Here is a 24,835-nt window from a genome sequence, read left to right as displayed (position 1 = left end):
TTCCTTTTGTCTATTACATACAAGGTTTCATAGACTGGAAATGGGCAACTAAGTACTTTATAGGCAGGCTCAGGCTGGACTGGGAAATTTTGGTAGACTATAAACAAATAGAAGATTTCCTGAGGTGGGTCATAGGAGAAAGTTTCAGAGATGCAGTGCTGAGCACCCAGTCTGAAAGGTGTGTCCAGTCGACAGCAGGGGTGTTTACTACAGCCCTGTGTTGTGATATGGGCAACCAAGCACACAGCATGCCTTTTGCATGCTGAGCGCTGTAGCCACCTCCCTTTGGCTGTGAGGACCAACAGAAGGGGTGGATGTAAAGCCTGCACACAGTGAAGGTGGTCAACAAGCATGGCTTCCATCTTCAGGAAGGAGGCTTTAAGCAGACTGGAGAGGGAGATGAACTGTTTCCAGCTGTGAGAGTTCCTTCCCTGATAACATGAAATGGTTTGGGGGTAATTTTTCCCACTGATAATTGCAGGTTGCACCTGTAGGGTTCTGGAAGTGTTACATGACCTGGAAAGTCTGGAGAAGGTGGGATTTATCACAATGTTAGAAGTCATGCCAGATGTTACTTAAATTACAGAATATTATTAGCACAATATCAGGAATTTGCACATTAGATACAAACAAATTTTGGTTAAGAGAAAAGTGCCTGCATCCAAAAATATAATTTACATGCAAAGAAACACAGATGTGACGGAATCATATGCTTAAATCTGTAATGATATAAAGTACATCAAACAGACAGGTATAATGGTATACACCTGTAATCCCAGGTATTCAGAAGTTCAAGGCCAGCCTGGGCAAATTAGTAAAACTCTGTCTCTAAACAAAAATAAAAAGGATTGGGGATGTAGCTCAGGAATAGAGTGTTCCTTAGTTCAATCTGCAGTACCTTAAATTTATCAAGCATATATTGGAGCAAAAAGTAAAACTTGTGACAGAATTAAGTACCTTGTTTTGAACTGCAAAATTGTTAAGGTCATGATTTTAAGTTGAAATGATTTTCACCAAATAGTGAAAATCAGAAGGGCTATATAGTCAAGTCGAATCCCTAAAGAGAGGCAAGGAAAACTCTGAAATTATAAATCATTAGCTAAATAAAGTGAAACCCAGGAAACATGTAAGTTTTGAAGAGGTAAGAACTTCATAGAAAGCTCACGAAACTTAGGAACAAGAATCAAAATCAAGAGTGTAGTAGGAAACCTTTGCAATTTCCATAACAGTAAGATATAAAGTGAAGGGGGGTAAGAAAAGGCTTACTGTCTACAAAAACATACACCCTGAAGTTGTTGCTAAAAGGCTGTGCAGCATTTCAATCTCTAAGTAGAAATTTAAACACTTCACTAGACGCAGAACAACAACAAAACCCTGAAACTCTGGGTGCCAGCTTCGACTTAGTCCTGTTCCCATTGCCGACTGCTTCTAACCCTCCTGAGGACTTTGCCCAGAGCTGACTGGATGTCCTTGTTCCTCAGGCAGTAGATGAGGGGGTTCAAGGCTGGAGGTACAGTGGAGTAGAACACAGACACCAGCAGGTCTACACCGGGGGGCCCATCAGCCGCAGGCTTTAAATAGGCAATTGCACCAGTTCCCAGAAATGCCCTCACCACAATGAGGTGAGGCACACAGATGGAAAAGGCTTTGGACTGGCTCTGCCTGGATGGGATCTTTAATACCGTGGACAAAATATGCACATAGGAGACCACAATGCACACTAAACACAAGAAGGCATAGCAGACCCCGACGGCCATGCTGGCTTCGATGGTGGTGTGCTCTGCAGAGCAGGTGAGCTTCAGCAGGGCAGGCACGTCACAGAAGAACTGGTGCATCCTATTAGAACCACAGAACTCCAGAGAGAATGTCCCAGCCAAGTACAAGACTCCGAAGGCCCCCCCATTGATCCACGACAGGGCCATCAGCTGGACACAGAAAGTGCTGCTCATGACAGCCTCAAGTGCAGAGGGCGGCAGATGGCCACATAGCAGTCATAGGACATGGCTGTGAGGATGCCAATCTCCGACCCAGCTAACAGGACCACCAAGACGAGCTGCAGCACACACCCCAGGAAGAAGATGGAGTCCGAGAGCGTGAAGGAGTTGAGGATGGACTTGGGCATGGTAGCAGAAATGAGACACAGGTCCAAGAAAGACAAATGCCTAAGGAAAAAGTACATTGGGGTGTGGAGACGGCGGTCAACAAGCGTAAGCAGCAGGATGACCACATTCTCCAGCACAGTCATGCAGTAGATCATCAAGAAAAGCGCAGCCTGCAGCCACAGCACTCGGCCTTCAGCCAGTCTCAGGAGCAGGAACTCCACCACCAGCGTCCGGTTCTTCATAACTTGAGTCAGGAGCCAGGGTTAAGAAAAAAGTAGGTAAAGCAACACATCAGCTAGAACGTCACTTGCTCCTTAATTTCTGAGAAGAGTAGAGGTGAGCATAGTGAGGGAGAAAGCTTTAAAATGCCAAGGTATTCACATATCTAGTGGACCCATGAGTCAGACAACAAAAACCTGCAATATACCTGGACTCAAGTTGATTGCAAAAAAACATAAGAATTACAGATTCTTCCCTGATAACACAAAATAATTTGGGGGTAATTTTTCCCACTGATAATTGCAGGTTTGGCTACATAATTGTAATTGTAACAGGGTAATAACTTTTTATATAAATAACATGCTACTTGTTTAAATATTTTTTTTGTGGTAGAGAAGTCTTGAATAACACTTCTGCTTCTTGTGCACTGCAATCTTTTAAATAGTTGCTAATTTGACCTAAATCAAGGCCAGCAGTTGGCTGAAGTGTTGGTTTCAAGCAGAATCCTAAAGAAATGTTGGGCTGGGGTGTGGCCCAGTGGTGGAGCTCTTGGCCAGCATGTGCAAGGCCCTGTTTCAATCGCCAGCACCACAAAAGTAAAAGAGGAAAGGAGAGAGTGAGGAAGGAAGAAGGGAGGGAAGAAGGAAGGAAGACAGGAATGAGGGAGAGAAGGAGGAAGGAGGAAGGAAAGACAGGAAGGTCTTTCTATAGTTGGCCATTTCATATCTTGAGAAATGTAGCAGCCAATTCAGTAAGAGGAAGAGTAAAATAAAAATAAACTAAAAAAGGAAATATTCATTATTATTAAGTGATGCTGTTGTTTATTGTTCACTTCTCTTCTTTTTGAAGGACACTGAGAAATTAAATTTTAAAATTCTTAGATTCAAACAAGAATAGTAGTGATACAACATACCTAAGCCTCTGGGACACTCCGAGGGTGGTTCTTAGAGGAAAACTTACAGCATCAAGTGCCTGTGTTAAAAACAGCAAGATCCCAAGTAAGCAACCTGAAGCCGCACATCAAGGCCCAGAAAAGCAGGAACAAACTAGTTCCAAACATGCAGAAGACAGTAAAAGATCATCACAGCTTAAATTAATGGAATTGAGAATAAAATGTGTGGATTGGCATCAAAACAGACAGGAGACCAATGGAATAGAATAGAAGGCAGAGGGACAAATCCACATAGATACCACCACATGACACTCACCAAAGGTCCCCAAAGCATAATCTGGAGAAAGGACAGTAGGACTGGGCAAACTGGATACCCACATGAGCAAGAATGAAACTCGATCCCTGCCTCTCACCCTGCATGAAAATCAACTCAAAGAGAAGCTGCTAGAGACAAAAGGAGACCCAATGCTCCCACAGGTTGGCACAGCACCAGCTTCCTCAACACAACCCCTGAGCTAAGGAAACAAAACCAGGAACCGGGGAGTAACACTGACCAGATTCTGCCTGCACACGTAGGAGCTTACCACAAGCATCCCCATCTTGTACATAACTATGATGTACTAATTTAAATAAATAAATAAAAGAAAGACCTGTAGATAGAGGAGGGATGGGATTAGGGTGGAGGAGAGGGAAGGGGCTAGTACTGGGACTGAAATGCAGAAAACTGTGTCATGTGCATTTATGAATATGTCAAAATGAACTACAATGTCATGCAAAACTGCAATACACTAGAAATTTAAAAAAGTAAGTTAAAATGTGAAATCTTCCTTGCTGTAAAGTGATCTTACATTTATTATCCACTTCTCTTTTATTTTGAAGGACCTTGATTTCTCCCCCCATACTTTCGTGAAATAATGTAATTCTTTGGTGAAAGTGCTATTTTAGTGTCTATTTTGCTTCTTTAATGTGGATATTTGCATAGTTTAAAAAAAATTAGAAAGCCATAAAAATTATTTTGAAAACAACTGGTTTTCAAAAACACAGTGACATTTTTCATGACAACAGCAACTCCTAAGACTAAGGCAGGTGATGGTCATAACATTCTAGGCCTGATGTGATTAGCACCAGGACCAGCACGTGTTAGACATGTTCTCTGCACCCAGTAGAGCAGCAGGCGTGCTGCCACCAGGACCAGGGGGCCTCTACCAGAGGCCACTCACACATCCAGGGTAGGGAGGCCTGTACCTGTTCTTGCCCCTGGATCCTCCTTCGCCCAGAGCCCTGGATTCTGCTTTAGCATTGCCTCAGGGACATGTTTTCTCAATGTCAGAGGCTGCTCCTGTGCACCCTGATGCCAGAGAAGTGGACTTTGCCCTCCAGGCTCCTGGTTTGGACTCCTCCCACCCAAGGTTTCCCCAGCCTTCTCCTGCTCCTGGGTCTTCTGACAGGTGCCTGTCCCCATCACTGATGTTCACCCCAGATAGACAGCTTCAGCCGTGCCACTGTTGAGAACGGAGTTCCTAACTGCTGTCCTGGTTGGCCTGGTCTGTGTTGGCAAGGCTTGTCCAGCTGAGCTGAGGGACATGCTCTCCGAGTTCACCAGGATGGCGGGGCACTCTCCAAGGAGGACACCCACCCGGGAGGCTTCTCGGTCCCTAGCCACTGTTCTTCCTCTCCATCTGGAGAGACAGCTCAGAGTCTCACTTGTTCTTTTTTTTTTTTGTCAGGGGGTGGGTGTGGGTAACCAGGAATTCAACTCAGGGACACTCCACCACTGAGCCACACCCACAGCCTTATTTTGTATTTTTTTTAGAGACAGGGTCTCACCGAGTTGCTTAATGCCTCGCTTTTCCTGAGGCTGGCTTTGAACTCGTGATCCTCCTGCCTCAGCCTCCTGAGCCTCTGGGATTGCAGGCATGTGTCTGTCTTCTCTGTTCTTTGTCTGGCTTCTGCACCCGCCAGTGCCAGTGTGGTCACTCCTCACCTTAGACAAGTGTGCAATCTGAACAGCGCAGTTTCACTCACAGCCAAGAATCAAACCCCTGCTTTCACAATAAAAAAAAATGAACATTTTAAATGAGAAGTTCTGTAGTGTAATATTAGGATGTTATTTGGAATAGCAACATTTTAAAAACCCAAAAAGTTAATAATTCTATTTCTACTATGCAAAAAAAAATGCTTTGAAGTTGTTTCGTTTTAACAAATTACGGTGTTGGTGAGGAATAGTCATACTTTGATGTTAAAAACGTGCACATAAAAAAATGAGCCACAAAGCACTCAACAGTGTGGGGCTTTCTCTCGCTCCCTTGGACGTACCTGGTCTTCCAGCAGGATGCTACAAGATGGGTTTCTCTCATGTGTTCTTGTTCTGGTGCTGGGATCACACCCAGGGCTTCGCAAGCTACATCCCCAGCCTCCAGGTCCTCTGCTCAAATGCTCTTGGTTCACATTTGTTTTCAAGGATAATGAATCAATAGGAGAAAACTAAATAGGTTGTGGAGGAAAGAGCAATTGGTAAAATTGGGCACCAAATTTATTTTATTTTTAGTGAGAACCAGATGAGTATAATGTAAATCAAAGAATGAGAAAGTAAACTGAAAGGTCATGGAGCTCTTGTTTGATTGGTGTGGAACCAGGGATTGAGCCCAGGATGCTCTATCACTGAGCCAGGGTCTTGCTAAGTTACTAGGCTGAACTCAGACTTGCCATCCTCCTGCCTTAACCTCCAGAGCAGCTGGGATGACACAGCACCTGGCTCATATGAGGTGCTTTTAAGAGGCTAGAAAGTGAGTATCTGTGTTGAAGCAGCAACCAAGACACCTAGAATACAGACAATACTACTCCACACCCGAACACACACAGGCACTGCGCACATACACGCTGCATGCACACCTATGCACACACATATACACATGCACACACACAAGCACACACAAACACACATGCATGCACACCTGTGGACACACAAGCACACACATGTACATAAGCACACATGTGTAACACAAGTATGCACAGAAGCACATGCACATGTGCACACACACATACACACATGAACACAAACATGCACACATGTGTACACACAAGCATGCACACAGGTGCACACAGGTACACAATCACACACTTTTCCACACTGCTCTCCAAAAGGTGTGCTCTGAAAATCAGCCTAGGCTTTCATAGTCTTCCTATCAAGAGAAACAAGTCCTTTCAGTTTCAATAGTAATGACATTGCTTACTTAAATTCTCCAAGAATGCATTTCTCTTCCAACTTTAAAGTTGAAAGACCCATCTGCAAAGGAAACCTCCAGCTGCCTTGCACACTCCTGTGTGCTTGCTGCGGGAAGACAGCACTGGCCCCAGCGCGGGCAGCAATGGGGAGCCTGACTCAGGTTGCAGCTCAACCCCACACTCTCCTCTCTCCTCTGGTGAATGCCAAGCTTGGAGCAGATCTGAGGGCAGGTTCCCAGCCAGCCAGCTTCTCTCATGTCACCTCCCTGTGCTTCCAGGGTCCAGAGCTAGCAGCAAAGCCTCTGGAGTCTTCCCACACCACATTTGGCTTCAAAGGCAAATCTCCACCCTGGAGGGCTCCACCCTGGAGGGCAAATCTCCACCCTGGAGCTCACTTTGATTGCTTGAACCACACTCCTCATGGCCATGTAGGAAGTGAGCGCTGGAAAGCCTGCTGAAGCCTCTGTGGGTTCTGCTTCACAGAGGACATGGCACAGCAAGGCTGTGCCCCACTGTGCCAAGACACTCATGGGACCAGAGAAGCTCCACGCAATGGGGCAAACATGCAGCTGTCCCATCCAGCACTACAGAACCTGGGCCAGGAACAGCCCTGTGTCCTCGGGGGTCTGCTGCGCCCACAGAACTGGGTAGGGCCAGGTACAGACACCTCTCTACTGTTCATATACAATGTTAAAGTAAACTCCCACTCTGGGCAGGAAGAGCCGGTGAGGGACAGACAGGATGGAGGAGAGAAGTGAGGGCGGAGGACTGGAGGGCCAAGGTTGCTCCCATGGAGGCTGCACTTCCTGGAAACACTTCCAGTGCCCAGAAGGGTCCACCATAACTTCCCACGGGAGAGCGGAGCCCAGCTCCAAGTCCCACCCTCCCCTCTGCCCCTCAAATCACTGTGGCCTGAGGCTGTCCTCCACATGCAAAGTGTGCTCCCACTGTCAGGCTCCCAGTTCTGGGGCAGGAGAACTGTGCTTAGTGGCCTTGGTCTCGGGCACTTGTCCAGGAGTGTCAGGTCTTTAAAGCCGTAGCGAGCGCCTGTGTGACTGCCCGGGCTGCTCCCCGAGGCGCTCCTGGCTGCGCTGAGATCACTGCTCAACCCCAAGCCCAGGAGGCCAGGCCTTCACCACCCCCAGACTGAGCCCAGCCCACTGCCCTTTCCTCCAGCCTGCAGAGGGGAGCTCCCTCTGGGTCTCATTAGGGTAGCTCTTAGTAGTTCCTTACCTATTTGCTGTGTGTAGGTGACAATCATGTCCTAAGACGCCCATTAGCTTCTAAAGCATGTAACAACTAATTTATATCTGCATGCCCACTTTCTTCCCATTGGCTGCCCTAACTCAGCTCAGTTCTTGTGGAGAGGGACACTGACCCACAGTCCTTGGAGGTGGGGGTCTGTCGTGTGGGCTGTGTTAAGTCCCAGGGCCACTGAACTTTTCTTTTCCTCTCTCCCTTCATGCACATCAGCTTTGTCCTTCCTCATGGCTGAGTAATACTCCATTGTGTAGATGTGCCACATTTCCTCACGCATCCATCGGTTGATGGCACCTGGGCTGACGCCGTAACTTGGCTGGTGTGAATTGTGAGGCTATGACCACCAAGTGTCTGTGGAGCTGACTTTAGTTCTTTTGGATAAACACCAAGGAGTGGGACAGCTGGGTCATCAGATGTCTCCATTTCCAGGTTTATGATGGACCTCCGTACTTTTTTTCAGAGCATTCGTACTCATTTTCAGTCCTGTCAACAAGGTGGGAACTTACCTTTCCCCACTTCCTCAGCAACATTTATTATTATCTGTATTCCTAATAATTGCCTTTCTAAGTAGAGTGAGATGGAATCTTAAAGTATTTTTAATGTTGTAAATGGACACACAGAATCTTTATTTATTTTTATGTGGTGCTGAGGATGGAATCCAGTGCCTCACACACACTTTACACTAGCTCCAGCCCCGGCCCTCAACATACTTTTGATCTGCATTTCCTGGTGGCTAGGGATGGTGAACATGTTTCATGTATTTGTTGGCCATTTGTATTTCTTCTTTCGAGAAGTGTCTTTTTAGGTCTTTGCCCAGGTATTAATTTGATTGTTTGGTTTTGGTGGTGGTTGTTGCTGCTGTTGTTTTTGGTGGTTTTTTTTCTCTCTAAATTCTGGATATTAACACTCTGTTAGAGGAGCAGCTGGCAAAGATCTTCTTTCCAATATCTTCATGCCCTAAATTGGGTAAAGAATTTGTGGTTTAGATACTCAGCCCCAAAGAAAATTAAGGTTCTGGCATTTGCTGAGTGAAAGAAGCCAGACCCAGAAAGTCAAGGGTGGAATGTTTTCTATTATATGCAGAAGCTGGATAAAACTAGGAAAATAAGGGAATGGGGAAATCTCTTGAAAATAAAAGGGAGATTAGAGGAGCATGGGGTGGGGGAAACCGTGACTTCCACCTTTATGTAAACCTATAAAGCACGCATTAAAAAATAACTACAGACAGAAGGAAGCCTGGTAGACAGAGGAAGGGCAGGGATGGTGGAGGGTCAGGGAAGGTACTGGGGCTGCAGTGGGACAAATTCTATTACTGCTGCATGATTGCCTCACACGACTCCCAATATCATGTATAAATCACTCAAAAAAAAAAAAAAAACATAAGATCCCTAAATATGTTAGTCAGAACTCCAAAAGAATTCAAAAGATATGTTGGCATAAGAAATGGCTTAAACAAACCCCCAAAGGAAAAGCCTGGGAGGAAAATATTGGTAAGTGTGACCAAGTGAGAGTTGGACTTGTTTTTTAACAACAAATACATGATGTTGAAAGATAGTCTCAGACAATAGTTTAACAATGTGTAACCATCAGTTTGCAGGATTCATAGATAAGATAAAATAATTTAAAAACACAAATGATTTGATAATAAAGCACATACATGTGCAATTTAGAGAAAATACCCAGAAGGCAAAGAAACATTAAAATTTGGTCAAATTCAGGAATGAAAAAGAAGAGCCACAGCAAAGTCCAAATTAGACACTCCACTATAGTTATTAGAGAAAGTTTTCAAGTTCTAGCAATACTAAGTGCCACCAACATCGTGGGCAAAGGACAGTGACTGGCGTGGGTCCTTGTGGATTCCGGAGAGCAAGGGCACTCTGAGATCATGGGATCTGTGCTCCTGCAGGATACTGGGTGTGGGGCAGCCAGGCATGGGGCAGCCAGGCCTGGGGCTTTAAGACAGATCATGATGACTCCTAGGTTGAACCCAGAACTTACAAGGATTACACAGAGGGCAGGAATAGCAACCTCCAGATGTGCACCATGAGGCATCACTGCAGGAAGTAATTGTACTCCTGGAGCAATAGGCACCAACAAGGAATCTGGCAGTAGAGAAAACTCCCATTTCCCATTCTTGACACCACTGATTCTTGTGAACTGGAGTTTGACAAATTCATGAAATGTTGGTGCTACCAGACACGCCACCCATCTGGTGCTGTTTAATGTGGGGAGGGGGACTCTGTGCTCTGAGCCAACTGCCCCAAAATTTTTATAAAAAGAAATTGCTTCCTAACAAGGATAGTTTAATTCTTATCCCACCAATAGTGTTTTGTAACATGAAGTTCCAATTTTTTTTTCACTGTTGAACAATCAACTCTATTTCAGTCATAGGAGGTCCCAACACCATGAAACTGAAAGATTTAATAAAAATACAATGAGGACATTATAGTTGGTGCTTTGGGACAATATCAGGGCATGAAATATTACTAATTTGTCTGTTAGTTCAAACGTCCTGTCTGATTTATTTTAGGGGACAGAGCCCAGGACCTCACCCATGTCTATCCCAGTCCCCCACCTTTGATTTTGAGGTTTCCTTTACACTTTAATTTGTATTATTGATTCTAAAAACAAACAAACAAAAACACTACTCTCTGTTTTTCCAATTTTATGAATGATTAACATCTAAAGCCAGAGAAATACCCTTTTCCTTCTTTGGTAACTTTGCCATTTAGATTTCTCTCTCAAGTGACTGGAAAGGTTCTGAAGCCTGGATCTGGGAAGATTTAGTAGAAGGCCATGTCTTGGTGAACTGACCCCAGTACCCGAGGGACAGACGGAGCCTCCTCCCACAGGGCTCCCCATACCTAATTACTCAACAGCAAAGCATTTCCGTGTGAGGCTCTGAATTCTCATGAGGCGGAGAAAACACAAGGTAGCAGGAGGCAGGTTGGCTGTAAGGGGACGCGGCAGGATGGGACCAAAGGAACAAGGGACAGCCTGAGAGTTCTGAGGACCAAGGAAGAACCCGCCAAAGCATCCTGCATACCAGGAAAAGCACCCATGGAATAATGAGAGGCCAGGAGGAAAGAGGGTGATCTAAGTCAGGAGGGAGAGGAGAGGGTGATCGAAGTCCCAGAGAAAACCATGGATGGGAAGAGCAGGGACAGGTGAGTGTGGAGTGGCTCTGGGTGGGAAGGCGCTGCATGCGCCGGGGTCCTGGGAGGGCCGCTGTCTGTGCACTCCACACAACTCCACTCCGCATGCTGAGCTCTGTGGCCAGCCGCCAGGGGCCTCCTGTCTGCCTGCAACAGAAACAACCTGAGTGCAGTCATTTTTAATGACACATTGCTTTGTGTATGAGAACAGTTATTTTCTTTATTCATTTAAACTTTCTGGGTATTTAAATTACATATCATATCTAGTCAGTAAATCATCATGCATTTTTTATAAAATGAATAACCCTGGTAATTAATTTTAAAAATAAAATGAAAATTTATTCAAAAGTAATAATCAAACAATGTTCTTTCTCTGATTTTTAAAAACTCTTCAATCATGTGCCAAGAACATCTTAGAATGAGTTCAAAACCCATTCAACTATAGAGTGACAGACAGGTAGTTTTTTAGAGATGACGTAATCACAGCTTCAAAGGAATCTTCCTATGTTAAAAGCTGTGCTCTGCCGTGGGACTCCAGGGCTGGTGAGCATCACTCCAACTTGGGCAGGTTCTTTACACCTGTGCTTGTTCCTTGTCTATAAGAGTCTGTGCTGTGCCCCAGAGTCCTCAGGATTCAGACCCAGAGCTGGAGATCTGAGGGCTTGTGGGCAACCACCAGGTGTAATGTGATCTGAGGGTGGTGAAGAGGAGGACATGGCCGGGCACTTGTTCTCTGTGCAGCATCTCTTCCCTCTGGGCGCAAGGCAGGCACCCGCCACCTGGGGTTACCAGAGGAGAAGGAGGAAGAGGAGGACAGGGAAGGATGGGGGAGGGTCTGTTCCTCTGCCTGTGCTCAGCTGCCTAGTTCATCTGCACACCAAGGCCCATGCTTGGGGCATGGGTACTGAGCCCCAGCTCTGCCACAGGTTGGCATGGGTTTACTGTCCAGGTGCTCCTGGGCTCCTGTTTACCAGGAGAACAGAACTTCTGGGCTCAGTGCTCGAACTGCAAGCGGTCATTACTGTTGCAGACTAACTTTTCCTGTGAATGACACAGGCGCTGAAAAGTGTTAGCTTTGGGAAATTAGGGAAAGACATTAGGTAGCACATTTTGCTAAAGAGTATCTTTTCTCTGTATTTCTTCTTGTCTGAGTCACCCTTGATATATAAATCAATTTTCTCCTCATTAGGATAATTAATAATCTAGGTGTTTTTGTTTTTTTTAACTACAGTGGGCATGAAAGAAATCTTTTCCCCTCCACTTCGCTTAGACTCACTGGCTGGAGCCCTGCCAATTAGAGAAAACACAAATTTATAAAAGAAAAGCACCCTTCAGTCTATTAAAAAGATCCACGCCCGTGGGAGCACTTAGGTGAGTAGCTCAGAGGAGGGGTCTAAAGGTGGACTCAGGCAGCATCTTTACAAAGAGTGAGTGTTCAGAGCAGAGGCAGGCAGAGGGAAAGCCCAGCTTCTGGGGGTGGTGACTGTGGGAACTGCTGGAAGGCCAGGGTCATTTCTGCATGGCTCGTCATCGGGGCTCCTCTGGGTCCCTGGGCTGACAGTCATCGCCTTGGGGACCGGTCACCCTGTCTCTGTGGAGCCAGCAGCCAGGGAGATTTCCTTATAGCTCCTATTTATTTCCAGCTGCCTTCAGCTCAAAATAATCCAATCATCAGAGGAGCATATGTGGGGGTGACGTGCTCTGTACCCTCCCTTCAGCCAGCCAAGCAAACCTGGGAAAAACACGTCACTCTCTGAGCTTCCGAGTATTTGCCTTTGAACATTAATTGGTCTATAATAACTGTACAAGTCCAGGTACAATGGGATGGTTTTATAACGGAGAAGGCTGCTAGACCATTCCTCAGGTGTGGTCCAGCCAGTGTCCACTTCCAGAAGCTATGTAAGTGCAGACCCACAGATACCACCCCAACCTCCAGAGGATGAACTATACCTGCCCTGGACTCCACCCTCAGGTGCCCCTTAAGGCCTGAGAAGCACTGCCTGGAGGAGGTCAGAGGCCCCTTCTGCCGGACGTTAGGTAGACCCATGCTGTGGACGCATCTACCCACCCAGCCTGGGTTCTTCATGTGCTTGTTGACACAGGACATGTGCAAGAAATTCTAGTTTCCTGGAGGAAGTATGGCACAGGGTGGCGAGGAGGGTCGTACTGGGGACAGAAAGCTCCTGCTCTCTAGAGAGCTCGTGGAGTGAAGCCACCCTGATCCTATGGTGTCTGCTCAAGAGTCTGTCCCCAAGTGCAGGCTCTGGTCACCTGCATGCCTGACAGGAGCAGCTTACCAAAGCATGTAAAGTGGTGTCCAGGGTGCACTAGAGAATGAGAATGACACTCAGAATGACATCCTGTTCTTAACTAGCTCAATGCTCCCGCTTCCCCGTGAGGGTCAGGATGTCCCGGTTGTGTTAAGAGCTTTGTTCAATATGGACTTTTGCTTCTTTTTTGTGAGAAGAATGCATTGTCTTAATAAATTTAAATATGAAAAAAAAAAACAGATCAGAATCCTTAAACTTGATCTCTGAATGTTCTTTAGGGGGACAGAGCTTATAACCTAGAGAATCAGTTGAGAAGGCAAGCCTACCATGGGTGATTAAGGTCAGCACTTATGTCTGGGGGCTGCCTTCTGAGCCCGTGCCTTTATTCCAGGGTTACAGAGTGCTGGTGGGCCCAGCTAGCATGGCAGGAGGCCCAGATGGGTGTGATTCATGGATGTGGAGTTTCCTGGGCTGTGGGTCGACTGGAGTGATGCTTTCCTCTGTGCTTTACTATCATGTTCACCACGCCTGGCTCCAGTGTGAAGACAGCGGTCAGCAGTCACCAGGTTTCATGAGTGCTTCTCTGTGAGTCCTTCCAAGGGGTGGTCAAGGCTGAGTGGCCCTCTGTCTCCTGGTCTGCAGGCCCTGCCATGGATGCTGGCAATGAGACAGAGGGCAGGGGCTTTCTGCTGCTGGGCTTCCCGGGGCCCCAGGCCCTGCAGCTCTCGCTCTTCCTGCTCTTCCTGGTGATGTACATCCTCACAGTGGGCGGCAATGTGGCCATCTTGCTGCTAGTGAGCACCTCCCACCAGCTGCACACCCCCATGTACTTCTTCCTGAGCAACCTGTCCTTCCTGGAGGTCTGGTACACCACGGCCGCAGTGCCCAAAGCCCTGGCCATCCTGCTGGGGAGGAGCCAGAGCATCTCCTTCATCAGCTGCCTCCTGCAGATGTACCTGGTCTTCTCGCTGGGCTGCACGGAGTATTTCCTCCTGGCCGCCATGGCCTACGACCGCTACCTCGCCATCTGCTACCCCCTGCACTACGGGGCCATCATGAGCAGCCTGCTCTCTTTGCAGTTGGCCCTGGGCTCCTGGGTCTGTGGCTTCCTGTCCATTGCAGTGCCCACGGCCCTCATCAGTGGCCTGTCCTTCTGTGGCCCCCGAGCCATCAACCACTTCTTCTGTGACATCGCGCCTTGGATCGCCCTGGCCTGCACCAGCACGCAGGCGGTGGAGCTGGTGGCCTTTGTGATTGCTGCCGTGGTCATTCTGAGCTCCTGTCTCATCACCCTGGTCTCCTACATCTACATCATCCGCACCATCCTCAGCATCCCCTCGGCCAGTGGCCGCAGCAAGGCCTTCTCCACCTGCTCCTCCCACCTCACCGTGGTGCTCATCTGGTACGGCTCCACCATTTTCCTCCATGTGCGCACCTCCATCAAGGACGCCTTGGACCTGACCAAAGCCGTGCACGTCCTCAACACCGTGGTGACCCCGGTTCTCAACCCCTTCATCTACACCCTCCGCAACCAGGAGGTCAGGGAGACTCTGCGGAAGAAGTGGAAGAGAAAATAGCTCTGCAGCACACCTGTGCCCTGTCACGGCCCCCGCCACCTGCTGGGGGCAACAGGTGGGAATTCAGAGGCTTGAAGGCAAACAGCCATTGATTCGTGGAGAGAGAGAGGAAAGAGGGGACACAGAGACAGAAACCCTGAAGACCCAAACCAAAGCACACAAAGCGGGCCTGCTGGCCATACATCTATACACAATGGGAACAGCAGCTTTCAAGACTTTAAAACAGAACTTAAACCTCATACATTAAATTAGCTCTCCCCTGGCTTTTTTTTATAAACTTTGGGGCAATTATGCAGAGGGAAGGGGGCCTTGCCAAACCTCATGCCCAGCAAAGCAGGCCAGGTGACCCCTGCCACTCAGGAGGCAAGTGTTGGGAGGCAGGGCGTCTCTCCCAGGCCGCTTCCCCATTCTTCATGCCTAGCACCGCCATTGCGGGCAGAACTAAGAGGCCCTGCTCTCTGCCTGCTCTAGATTTCTGCCAAATGACACTGATGGCAGCTGAACCTCTCACAGTGACAAACTCTGAGTTAAGTGCTGACATGGCCAACTGTCTGGTGTGGGTCATGGAGGCTTGGCTTCCTGTTTCACAGGTGTGAGTCACAGTCCCACTGTCACATATGGTCTGGCTGTTGTCACTGTGAAGCTGGGCTGTTGTTATGATGTGGAAGTGAGGTGTCTTCCCAAGCTCCTGCTAACGCAGGGGCAGCAGAGGGGAAATGGCTGGATGGTGGGAGCTTAACCTAAGCAGCCCATCCTAGATGGAAAGGACCAACTAGGTGGTAGCTGCAGGCAGGTGGGTGAGGCTGGAGGAGGGGTCACCGAGGCCTGGAGGGTGCATCTTCCTGGGCCCCTTCTCTCCCCTCTCTGCTTCCTTTCTGCTGGGATGAGCTGCCTCATCCGGGCCCAGAGCAGTGGAGTTGGTCATCGACTGCTGGAACCTCTGAAACCATGAACCCAAATAAACTTCCCTGCTCTAGGATGTTCTTGTCTGGTGTTTTGGTCACAGCAATGGAATGCAACTAAAACAGCTGCCAGGCTCAGCCTTGGCAGCAGGCATGTGGGACTCACAGAGGTTTGAAGTCCCCAGAGGTTGGGGGAGCACGGACTGGGTTCCAGGAGACCTGCAGGTGACTGCCTGCCTGTAAGCCAAGCCCCTGAATGTAAACATGTCACCTGTAGAGGACTGAGTACTTCCAGTCCAGTGTCATGTGCAGACCTGGAGTCTGAGCATATGCCACCTGCACAGAAGACAAGTTCAAGACCCAAGTCACCATTAAAGTAGGATTAGGACCCTGATACCCCACGATTACACAGACACAAGTAATAACTGACCCACAGGATTTCACAACGCGGGGCTTGTGGTCGCCCTCTTCTGCCTGGACGGCAAGGGGGCAACAGTGGGGAGGCTGCAGATGACAAAGCCGAGCCCAGAAAAACACGGACACCACAGAGGTCAGAGGCACACAAATACGTAAAGGAATTGAAATTTTTTTGAAAAATGACAAACATATAGTTTACTTATAAATCAAGATATTTAACAATTAAACTAAGTAAGAGATGATCAGCAAAAGTAAATTCATAGAAAACTGAGACAACATTTTACGTTTGTTTGATTGGGAAAAGAATCTTTTATGATGCCATGTATCAGCCTCACAGAGGGGAACCTGGTAACACCTAGTCAACATCATAGTGCCGTCCCCACCATCTGGAGGTCGGCCTAAGCAAATATCCTCAGGTGATTTCTATGGATAAAATGTTATTTACAATATTAAAAATCAGAAGGCATTCAAATAAACCTTGGTACAAAATGGATAAATGAATTCTGAATCATGCAGAAAATACAATATCCCCAAATAGTGTGGAAGTACAACAAGTGCAGAGCGTCTTCTCTGTGGCTGGCATGCACTTAGGACATATGAGTGAATAAGATGGAGAAAAATGTACCCTTACACTCTGCTGGGAGGAGACAGAACATAACTAAAGAGTGAGAGATTATGAATGTGTTCAAAGATGATAAGTGCCCTGGAACAGATGCATCGGTAGGACACAATTTGTGTGTGTGTGTGTGTGTGTGTGTGTGTGTGAGAGAGAGAGAGAGAGAGAGAGAGAGAGAGAGAGATTGAGATTGAACCCAGGAGTACTTAACCACCAAACCACATCCCCAGCCCTTTCCATTTTTTATTTTGATACAGGGTCTTGCTAAATTGCTTAAGCCCTCACTAAACTGCTGAGGCTGGCTTTGAATTTGTGATCCACCTGCCTCAGCCTCCCCAGCTTCTGAGATCATAGGTGTGTACCACCATGCCTAGCCCAGGAAATGTTTTGAATTCAGTCATTTGAATTAATTAAAAAAAATTAGGAGACAAAACAAAAAATCCAAACAAACAAACAGAAAACATTATGATATTTAAGAGTGCATTTGAATATAGAAAACATGCAAATATGACTGAATGCAAACCGGATTCATGGAACTCTGGCTGTGCTGAGGGAGGGAAAGAGGAAGACTGGATTTGCAGAACATAAAATTTTTCATCCGCAACTTGCTTCTAATGAAAAAAATCTGAAGCAAATCATTTGAGTCAAATATGAGGAATTTATTCTGAACACAGTGGAGAAATAAAGGAGGAAGGGACATGAGCAGCGTGAGGGGGCAGTGTGAGGGTCTTCAGAAGTGGAGGTGGAGAGCTGGGGACACACAGGAGGGTCTGTCCCACCTCTGAGAGCAGTAGGGGTCGATGGAAGGCACCACGAGCACCCTGGCTGGCGGGTGGTGAGGGCTCCACTCCACAGAGTGCCCTTCTCTACAGCTTAGCTTCATGGCTTTGAACAGGGAGATCTTGGGCATCTTCCAGGTGAACTGCACAAAACTCCACCCAGGAAGGACCCGCCAGGCACCTTCTGTTCCACCCCCTCTATCTTAGGTGGCCCTTTAATTTTTTGTTTTTGTTTTTATTTTTTTTTTCATTTGTGAAAGGTTTATTTCACTTTGCATAATAGCCTCAGGATTCATTTATACAACAGAATATATTAAGCCTGAATGATATTTTGCTGTTTATGTATATGATGTTTTGTTTATCCACTCATCTGTTGAGGGATATGTGATTAATTAATCATAGTGTTCCACTATAAGGGTATTTTGAACAATGCTGTTATTAATATGGATGTATATATATTTTGTTGAGACCATGATTTCAATTATTTTGGACGTATATACAGAAGTAGAATTACTAGATCACATGGTAATTTTTAGAGCAATTTCTGCAATGGAACAACCAGTTTACATCCCCAGAGAGCACAAAAGTTCCAATTTCTTTATACCCTTATTGTTAAGGTCTGTAAACAAGTCAGATTGGCACCTGTTATTTTGCCAGAGAAATGTTAGAGTCTGTAAACAAGTCTGGATGGCGCCTGGCCAAATGCCAGAGGGATTGGTTTGTGAAGTAACAAAAGCGAGCCATTAAGTGTGGAGATTCCTTATTGGTTGACTGCTGTATCTATTTTATGCTAATTACATAAGCTGTGTAAAATGTATAAATATCGCTCAGATCCTACAATCAATGGCTCTCATTCCTGCTCTATCAACGTACACAAGTTATTCGTCACCCCCCGGTTATTTTGCTGCAGCCGGACTGCGGCACCTTATCAATACTTGATATTTTCTGGGTTTTATTTTGTTTTGTTTGATGTTGTTCTTTTAGGATTTGGTCATCTAAACTACTATTATGTGGTAAAACTTAGTTTTGATTTTCCATTTCCTTAATGATTAGTGATGTTTAATTTCATTTTGTGTGCTTGCTAGAAACATCACTGCTTGTGAGGAGACAAAAGAAAAATGGTCTGTCCTGAATTTTAGCCCTGAATAAAAGAAAATCTCTCATGAATGGCAAAAGTATAAGCTTTAACAATTTTTGGTTATATAAATATATTTTTGTTAATAAAGAATAAAATATAAACAGTAGACTTACAATTTACAAGGGGATTAAAAAAATTAAAAATTCTAAGGTCTTTGAATTTTCAGAAGAAGAGTATTAATAAGAATTAAGTTTTAAAACATTACTATATGTGTTAAAATTTATATGTGCTTCTATGTTAAATTTTCTGAAGTATAAATATGCTAACTTTTTAAAAATGAAAGCACTTAAGAGAAAATAAATAATAGAAAAGTGACAAAAATATAATGCACAAAATAAGACATTTGACAAATTACAAATATGCCATATAAATTCAGGCAAATTATGTATATTTTAAATAGATATATTTAGAAACACACTTCTAAGAGATGCATGGACCAATGGACTAATTTTATAAATCCAAAGGAACCACAATAGAAATTTAAAAAACATGTTTAGAATTGTACAATGCTATGTATCTATGACTGTTGGATACAAATAAAGTATTGCTAAGCATGGAATTTATAGTCTCAAATGTTTATATTGGAAGGTGCCCCAAAAGACTGAGAAGGAGTTAGATATAAATCTGTAATAAATGTGTGAAAGAATCACAAAACAAAGTCAAGAAAGGAAAAAGTCATAACAAAGAAAAAAAATAATAGAATTGATAAAGACAAAAATTGATAATTAGATAAAGGAAAGAAGAGTAAAAATTGACACGATAAATTATACCAACATTAAAACTTCTGTGCATCAAATAACAAAATAAATAGAGTGAAAAACATCCTATTTAATTTGAAAAAATATTAGCAAATCAAATATAACAAGGAATTAATATAGAAAATATGTTATGAATTCCCACAATTTAACAAAAACAGCAAAAAATGAAAACAAACAGTAAACCAATGACCCAGATTTAAAATGGGAAAAGGCCTTGAATTGACTTATCTCCTAAGAAGATATACCCATTAATTTTTTGAAACACTTCTTATCTCTTTTCTGGATGCAGGATCCATCTCCCTATTACCCTGCTTTGTCTCAGGAGTGTGCCCTGCTTGGCCTCCGTGCCTGACTTTTCCACTTAGTGGTATTTCCTGCCAGCACCAGTGGGGCACCCACCTCCTGGCCTCCTTCACATGTGCACAGCGTTCCCCTGGTACACACACCATGACTTTATTCAGTCTCTTCAGCTGGATACTGCAGCAGTTCCCATCACCTACCTTTACAGTGGTGCTGTGGTGGATCAGTTTGTGGGTTTCTGCATTCTCAGGTTAGAAATGCACACCAGGTGGAGGCACTAGGAGCTTAGTTGCCATGTGCCATGTTTCCCAGTAGGCTGTGGGCTGGGGTCTGAGGGGCCCTGATGCCCAGGCTCACCATGGTGGGGCGGGATTGCAGCATCCACAGATTTGCAAGGAGGAAGTCACAGGAGGCCCTTTCAACCTGCCTCTGTGTTACTAGTGTGGAGCTCACAGTGAGAGATACACCTGAGAAGTGTGGGTATTTCTCTCCATGTGAGCTGCTGAGGGGTTTTGCCTCTTTTCCTAGGCTTTTTGTTATTTCTTTAGTCATTTTTTTTTACTATTTTTGTAATTATGGACATTAACTCCTTATGATATTCATTAAAAAAATTTTTTTTTCAGTTAATTTGGACCTTTTGAATGTATTCATTGTATTTTCCCCCACACATTTGAAACACATTCTCCTTGGTCAAATTTACCAATTCAGTAGAATAGAAACTGTTGGGAGTCGCCCAGGCTCCAAAGACTAACTTCCCCATCCCCCAAGAAGAGCCATCCAATGGTGAGCCCTGCTGGCTCACATGATCCTTACCCACTAATTAGAACCTACCCCAAGCCAGCTGCCAAAAAAACATTAAATTGTTAAACTGTTTCAACTGTCAAACCACCACCCCCACCCCACCCCAACCCCCGCTCTATAAATATGCAGAACTGGCTCAATAAAGGGGCATTTTCTCTCCAAAGGCAAGCCTTGATTGTTCTTTCAGAAATAGTGAAGAAGTTCACCTGGGATGTGGCCCTCCACTCATGACTCACTACCGATTTGGAGAGTCTATTAGAAGGCCAGTCCCTCCTCCTGGGTGATAGACAACATTTCCCACTTTTCCATCTAGTGTAGTTATTGTTAGCATTTCAACTGTTACATTGTAATCTCAGAATCATTTTTTCCATTGACTGGCACAAGGAATGGATGTCCTGTTATTTTTGCCAAATGGCTGTAGAATTATTTTAACCCCATATGCTTAAAAGAAATTTATCATCCATTAGATCCCTTCCTTTCTTCTATTCTTTTTTTTTTTTTTTCCAGATGGGTACATACCATCACAATTGTACTAAATGGCATGACAGTCCATTGGTGTCCAGAGAAAAGTATTGAGAACAGGAAAAAATCTTTAATTTATTAACTTTTACAATAAGTTGTGTGTGTGGGGGGGGGGGGGGCTCTCCCACTGAGCAGCACCCAGCCAGGCCTCATTTAATGGCTTTATTTAACACTTTGTTTATTTCCATACTAATCAGATATGACTTTGTTTCAGGAAAGGCTCCGATTTCCTAGAAGCTGTGTGAGGCACAAGCCCTTCACATGACCACTGTCCCCATCAAAAAGACAGAGGAGTCAAGGCTGACTTTAGGGCCAGGAACACCAACAACATGAAGGTCATGAACCGTCCAGTGAGATGTTGGGAAGTGCTGTCACAGATGCCCATAACTTCCCCATGTTCCCTTGCATATCTCACGGGAGTTGACAGAAGTTGTGCCCGTGAGGTTAGAAAACAAATGTTGCAAAACCATCTCTGCACGTTACTCACACAGGGAAGAATCTTGAGAGAAAGGATGCTGAGCAACACTTTACAAATTGATAGGGTGTGAAACTAAACTTCAGAGAACCGGTAACACGGTATGCTAGCTGATGAAACTGCATGCTGTGTGGGCAAGGTTGATGATCCAGACCCTGCTGTGTGTGTGCTGGAGCTGCATCATGAAGTCAGTGGGTAAAGGAAGACGGCAGCTGTCCCCTCATTCCCGTGGGAATTCACCACCATTCACAGCAGAGATGGGAGTCATCTGCATGTCTCAGAGGAGAGCCTGTCAGTTGAGTGAGCATTAGTGTGACCCTAGTACAGACGTGAATGGTTCTACTCATAAACACGTGCAGACACGAGCTCTCAAGGTGAGGATACACACACGTGCCCTCCTCTGACTCCCGAGATGATCCACCCGGCCGCACAGGTGCCCAGAGAGCACCCAGAGCACCTAGCTCCCAGCCATGAGGTCTGACACCACCCTCCAGGAGGGCACAAAGGGACCCTTGGAGAGGTGGCTTCCAGGACTGGATTATAAAAGAGGAGGATGGAGCTTCCTAAAGTGTCAGAATGTAAGGAATTGGAAAAAACAAACAAACACACTCATCTAGATTTGTCAAGGTGACTAGATGGAATAATAATCTGCTGTATTTTTCAAAACAACTAAAAGAGTAAATCTCACTGTTAAAAAGATAAAGTGCAGCAAATTATATTTCTTGCACATTGATTACGTCAAAATAAACCCCAAGATTATGTATAACTATAATACACTAGCAAACACATAACAATGTTATTTACAATTTTTAAAAAATGACAGATGAGGTGAGGGCTATGTTAACTAGATTGATTTAACCACTCTGCACTGTATGCGTATATCAAAACATCGCATTCACGCCCTGACACAGCTGTGATTTGCCAACTAAAACAGTGCTGATAATATTAACTATAGTAATGATGAGAAACTCCCTGTGCCTAGAGTAGAACGGTTCCTCACAGGTGGCAAAGTGTCCCGTTCTGCAACCACAGTGTGGAACAGTGGTCCCCAGGTGCGCTGAGATCAATAAAGACCAAGGGAGAACCGGCGGGAGACATGTCTGCACCTGAATGTGCCAACTGCTCCAGACACCCTGTCCCCGGGACGTGGGTGCTTTCCTCCCCACTGAGACCTGCCCATTGTCCTCCTGTGGAGACGGCACCAGGGGACAGCACTGAGAGGCCAGGAGCCCTGGGGAATGCCACCTCACCCCTGAGCAAGGCCAGTGATATGGGCACTAGGGGAATGTTGTGGGAAGGCTGTTCTCTCTTGTGCCGTAGACAGTGTCCCTTTCACATTCTCATACCCTGCAGTGGGGTTGTTCTGCTTCTGTGGTTTTCACTGAAGAAATAGGCTTTTGTCTAACTGGGAGAGCAACTGGCAAATCCCATTGAGGGACTTTCTACTAAGTACTGCCCTCAAGACTATCATGGTCATCAAAACCAAGGAAAATCTGATAAGGTGACCATCCTGAAATGTGACGTGGTCACAGAAAATACAGAGGATGCTGGGGAGAGCAGCTTTTCCCCCGTCTGGCAGCGTGTTTGCAGGTGTGTTTGTCTTTTCTGTGTCATTGACCACCAAACCCAGGGCCTCTCACCCACAATGGTGGTGGGGGGCCTCTCCCACTGAGCAGCACCCAGCCAGGCCTCATTCAATGCCTTCATTTATCACTTTGCTTATTTCCACACTAATCAGATATGACTAATGGGGTTACAGAACTTAGGGTGAAACGGATTTCAATGTTTTATCTTTCCATTTTTTTTTCTGAAAATCAGAAACTCTTCTAAAAAATATTTTTTAAGTAAAAGGCTAAATGTCCCAACCAACAAGATTTTTCTTAGCTCATCAAATTTATTTTTCCAAATAGCAGGTTGTCGTATTGCAAAATGTATGATGTTTCCAGACTCTGGGGTGTTGTCTGGACTCGTGCTTCTTCCGCCGTGCATTTACCAATGAAATGTGTTTAAGACGCAGTGGGTTCTTTCCTTGGTGAATAAACATAAGTGACTCCATGACAAAGCCTCCATACTGTCCTCACAAGACCATCCTGCAAGTCTGATCCTGGAGTATTCAGATGTTTATTTGTATAATTAATTCATTATTTTGTTTTTTTTTTTTTTTTGGTCATTAAAAGGTGAGAAAATACCTTCAAATCGTTCTCTGATCAACAGTGAAATTTCTGCCATTCCACATAAAAGTGCATTTTTGTTGTACTTTCACTTGTTTTCAAAAATATTTTAGTCAAGCACTTAACATATGGTGATGTCACAAAAATGGGCCTGTGGCACGGGGAGCTCCCGGGACCTGTCGTACACAGAAGACCACTCTGTTGTCAAAACTGTCAGAAGGAAAGTGGAGGGACTGGGATCTAAACTGTGACAGTGATGTCACTGCTCAGTGAAGTGCCAGGTCAACCCCAAGGGAGCAGCGTCTGCTTCACCCCAGGCCCAGCCCAGGGGCAGCTGTGGGTCGGCCACACCCTGCGCATCCCTCCTTCTCAACAGAATGAGATCTTGGTGTTTTGAGCCAGCTGGCAGTGCCATAGGAGACGGGCCCAGAGGCTGGCCTTTGGTCACCTCCTGCCCCTTGAAAGCATCAGGATACACACCACCTACAGCACACTAAGCCTGGGACAGCGAGGGGGGTGTAGGGGACAGGGCAAGGGCCCGAGAAGGAGTCTGTGGAGAGGAGGATGCCCTGGGGAAGGAGGTCTAGTGGGGATTCCGCATACTATCATGGGTAGGGGTTGCGCATCTGTGGCTAGAAGGATACTGAGGAAGTGACCACAGGTCCTAGGCAAGCCCCCAGGCTGTCGCTTGGGCTCTGCTAAAGGAGAGGGCCCCACTGTGCACTGAAGGAGCGTCCAGCTGGGAACCACTCTGCAAAGCCTGGGGTTCTTCTTCCTGTCTGGATGCTTAAATTTAGGGAGACGTCAGTTAGCTCAGTGGCCAGCTGACGGAACTTCAGTGACCACACACAGGAATGTTGTAATTGCAGAAATAGTTTGGAAAAATCTCTAAACAATAGATAGAGAAAAGGCACTCAATAAAATTGTTTCAATATTCTTCCATTTGAAAACTCAGAAAACTAGAGAAAGAATGTCCTTAACACAATTGAGGCATGAATCCCAGGATGCTGGAGGCTGGGTCGTTGGAGGCTTTCCTCTGTACCTGGAACAAGACAAGCAGGCCCACTCGCCATTTCTGTTCCTCATGTTCCCGGCAGCCCTAGCTGGGCATAAGGCAGGGGAGGAAAGAAAAGTGCTGAGGACAGGGCAAAGCGCCCCCCCCCACTGCGAGAGTGCCTAGCATTTGCCCACAGAGCTTTTCTTTCAACCAACAAACAGGGCAAGGAAGCCTGTGTGGAGAACATGGAGATGTACCT

The 24,835-nt window shown here is 45.7% G+C and overlaps 1 protein-coding gene and 1 pseudogene across 1 annotated transcript; one reads left to right on the top strand and one right to left on the bottom strand.

Annotated features, from left to right (window-relative positions):
• Positions 1-1,400: 1,400 nt before the first annotated feature.
• LOC143400117 (olfactory receptor 14K1-like) lies at positions 1,401-2,344 on the bottom strand (annotated as a pseudogene).
• Positions 2,345-13,773: 11,429 nt separating this feature from the next.
• LOC143390345 (olfactory receptor 6F1) lies at positions 13,774-14,700 on the top strand. Its single transcript, XM_077109369.1, has one exon. The coding sequence runs from the start codon at positions 13,774-13,776 to the stop codon at positions 14,698-14,700; it is 927 nt and encodes a 308-aa protein (XP_076965484.1).
• Positions 14,701-24,835: the final 10,135 nt, after the last annotated feature.

Source organism: Callospermophilus lateralis, chromosome 5, assembly GCF_048772815.1.
Source record: "Callospermophilus lateralis isolate mCalLat2 chromosome 5, mCalLat2.hap1, whole genome shotgun sequence".
NCBI classification, from domain to species: domain Eukaryota; kingdom Metazoa; phylum Chordata; class Mammalia; order Rodentia; family Sciuridae; genus Callospermophilus; species Callospermophilus lateralis.
Note: the sequence above shows the minus strand (reverse complement) of the source record. Positions and strands in the feature narration are given on the sequence as shown.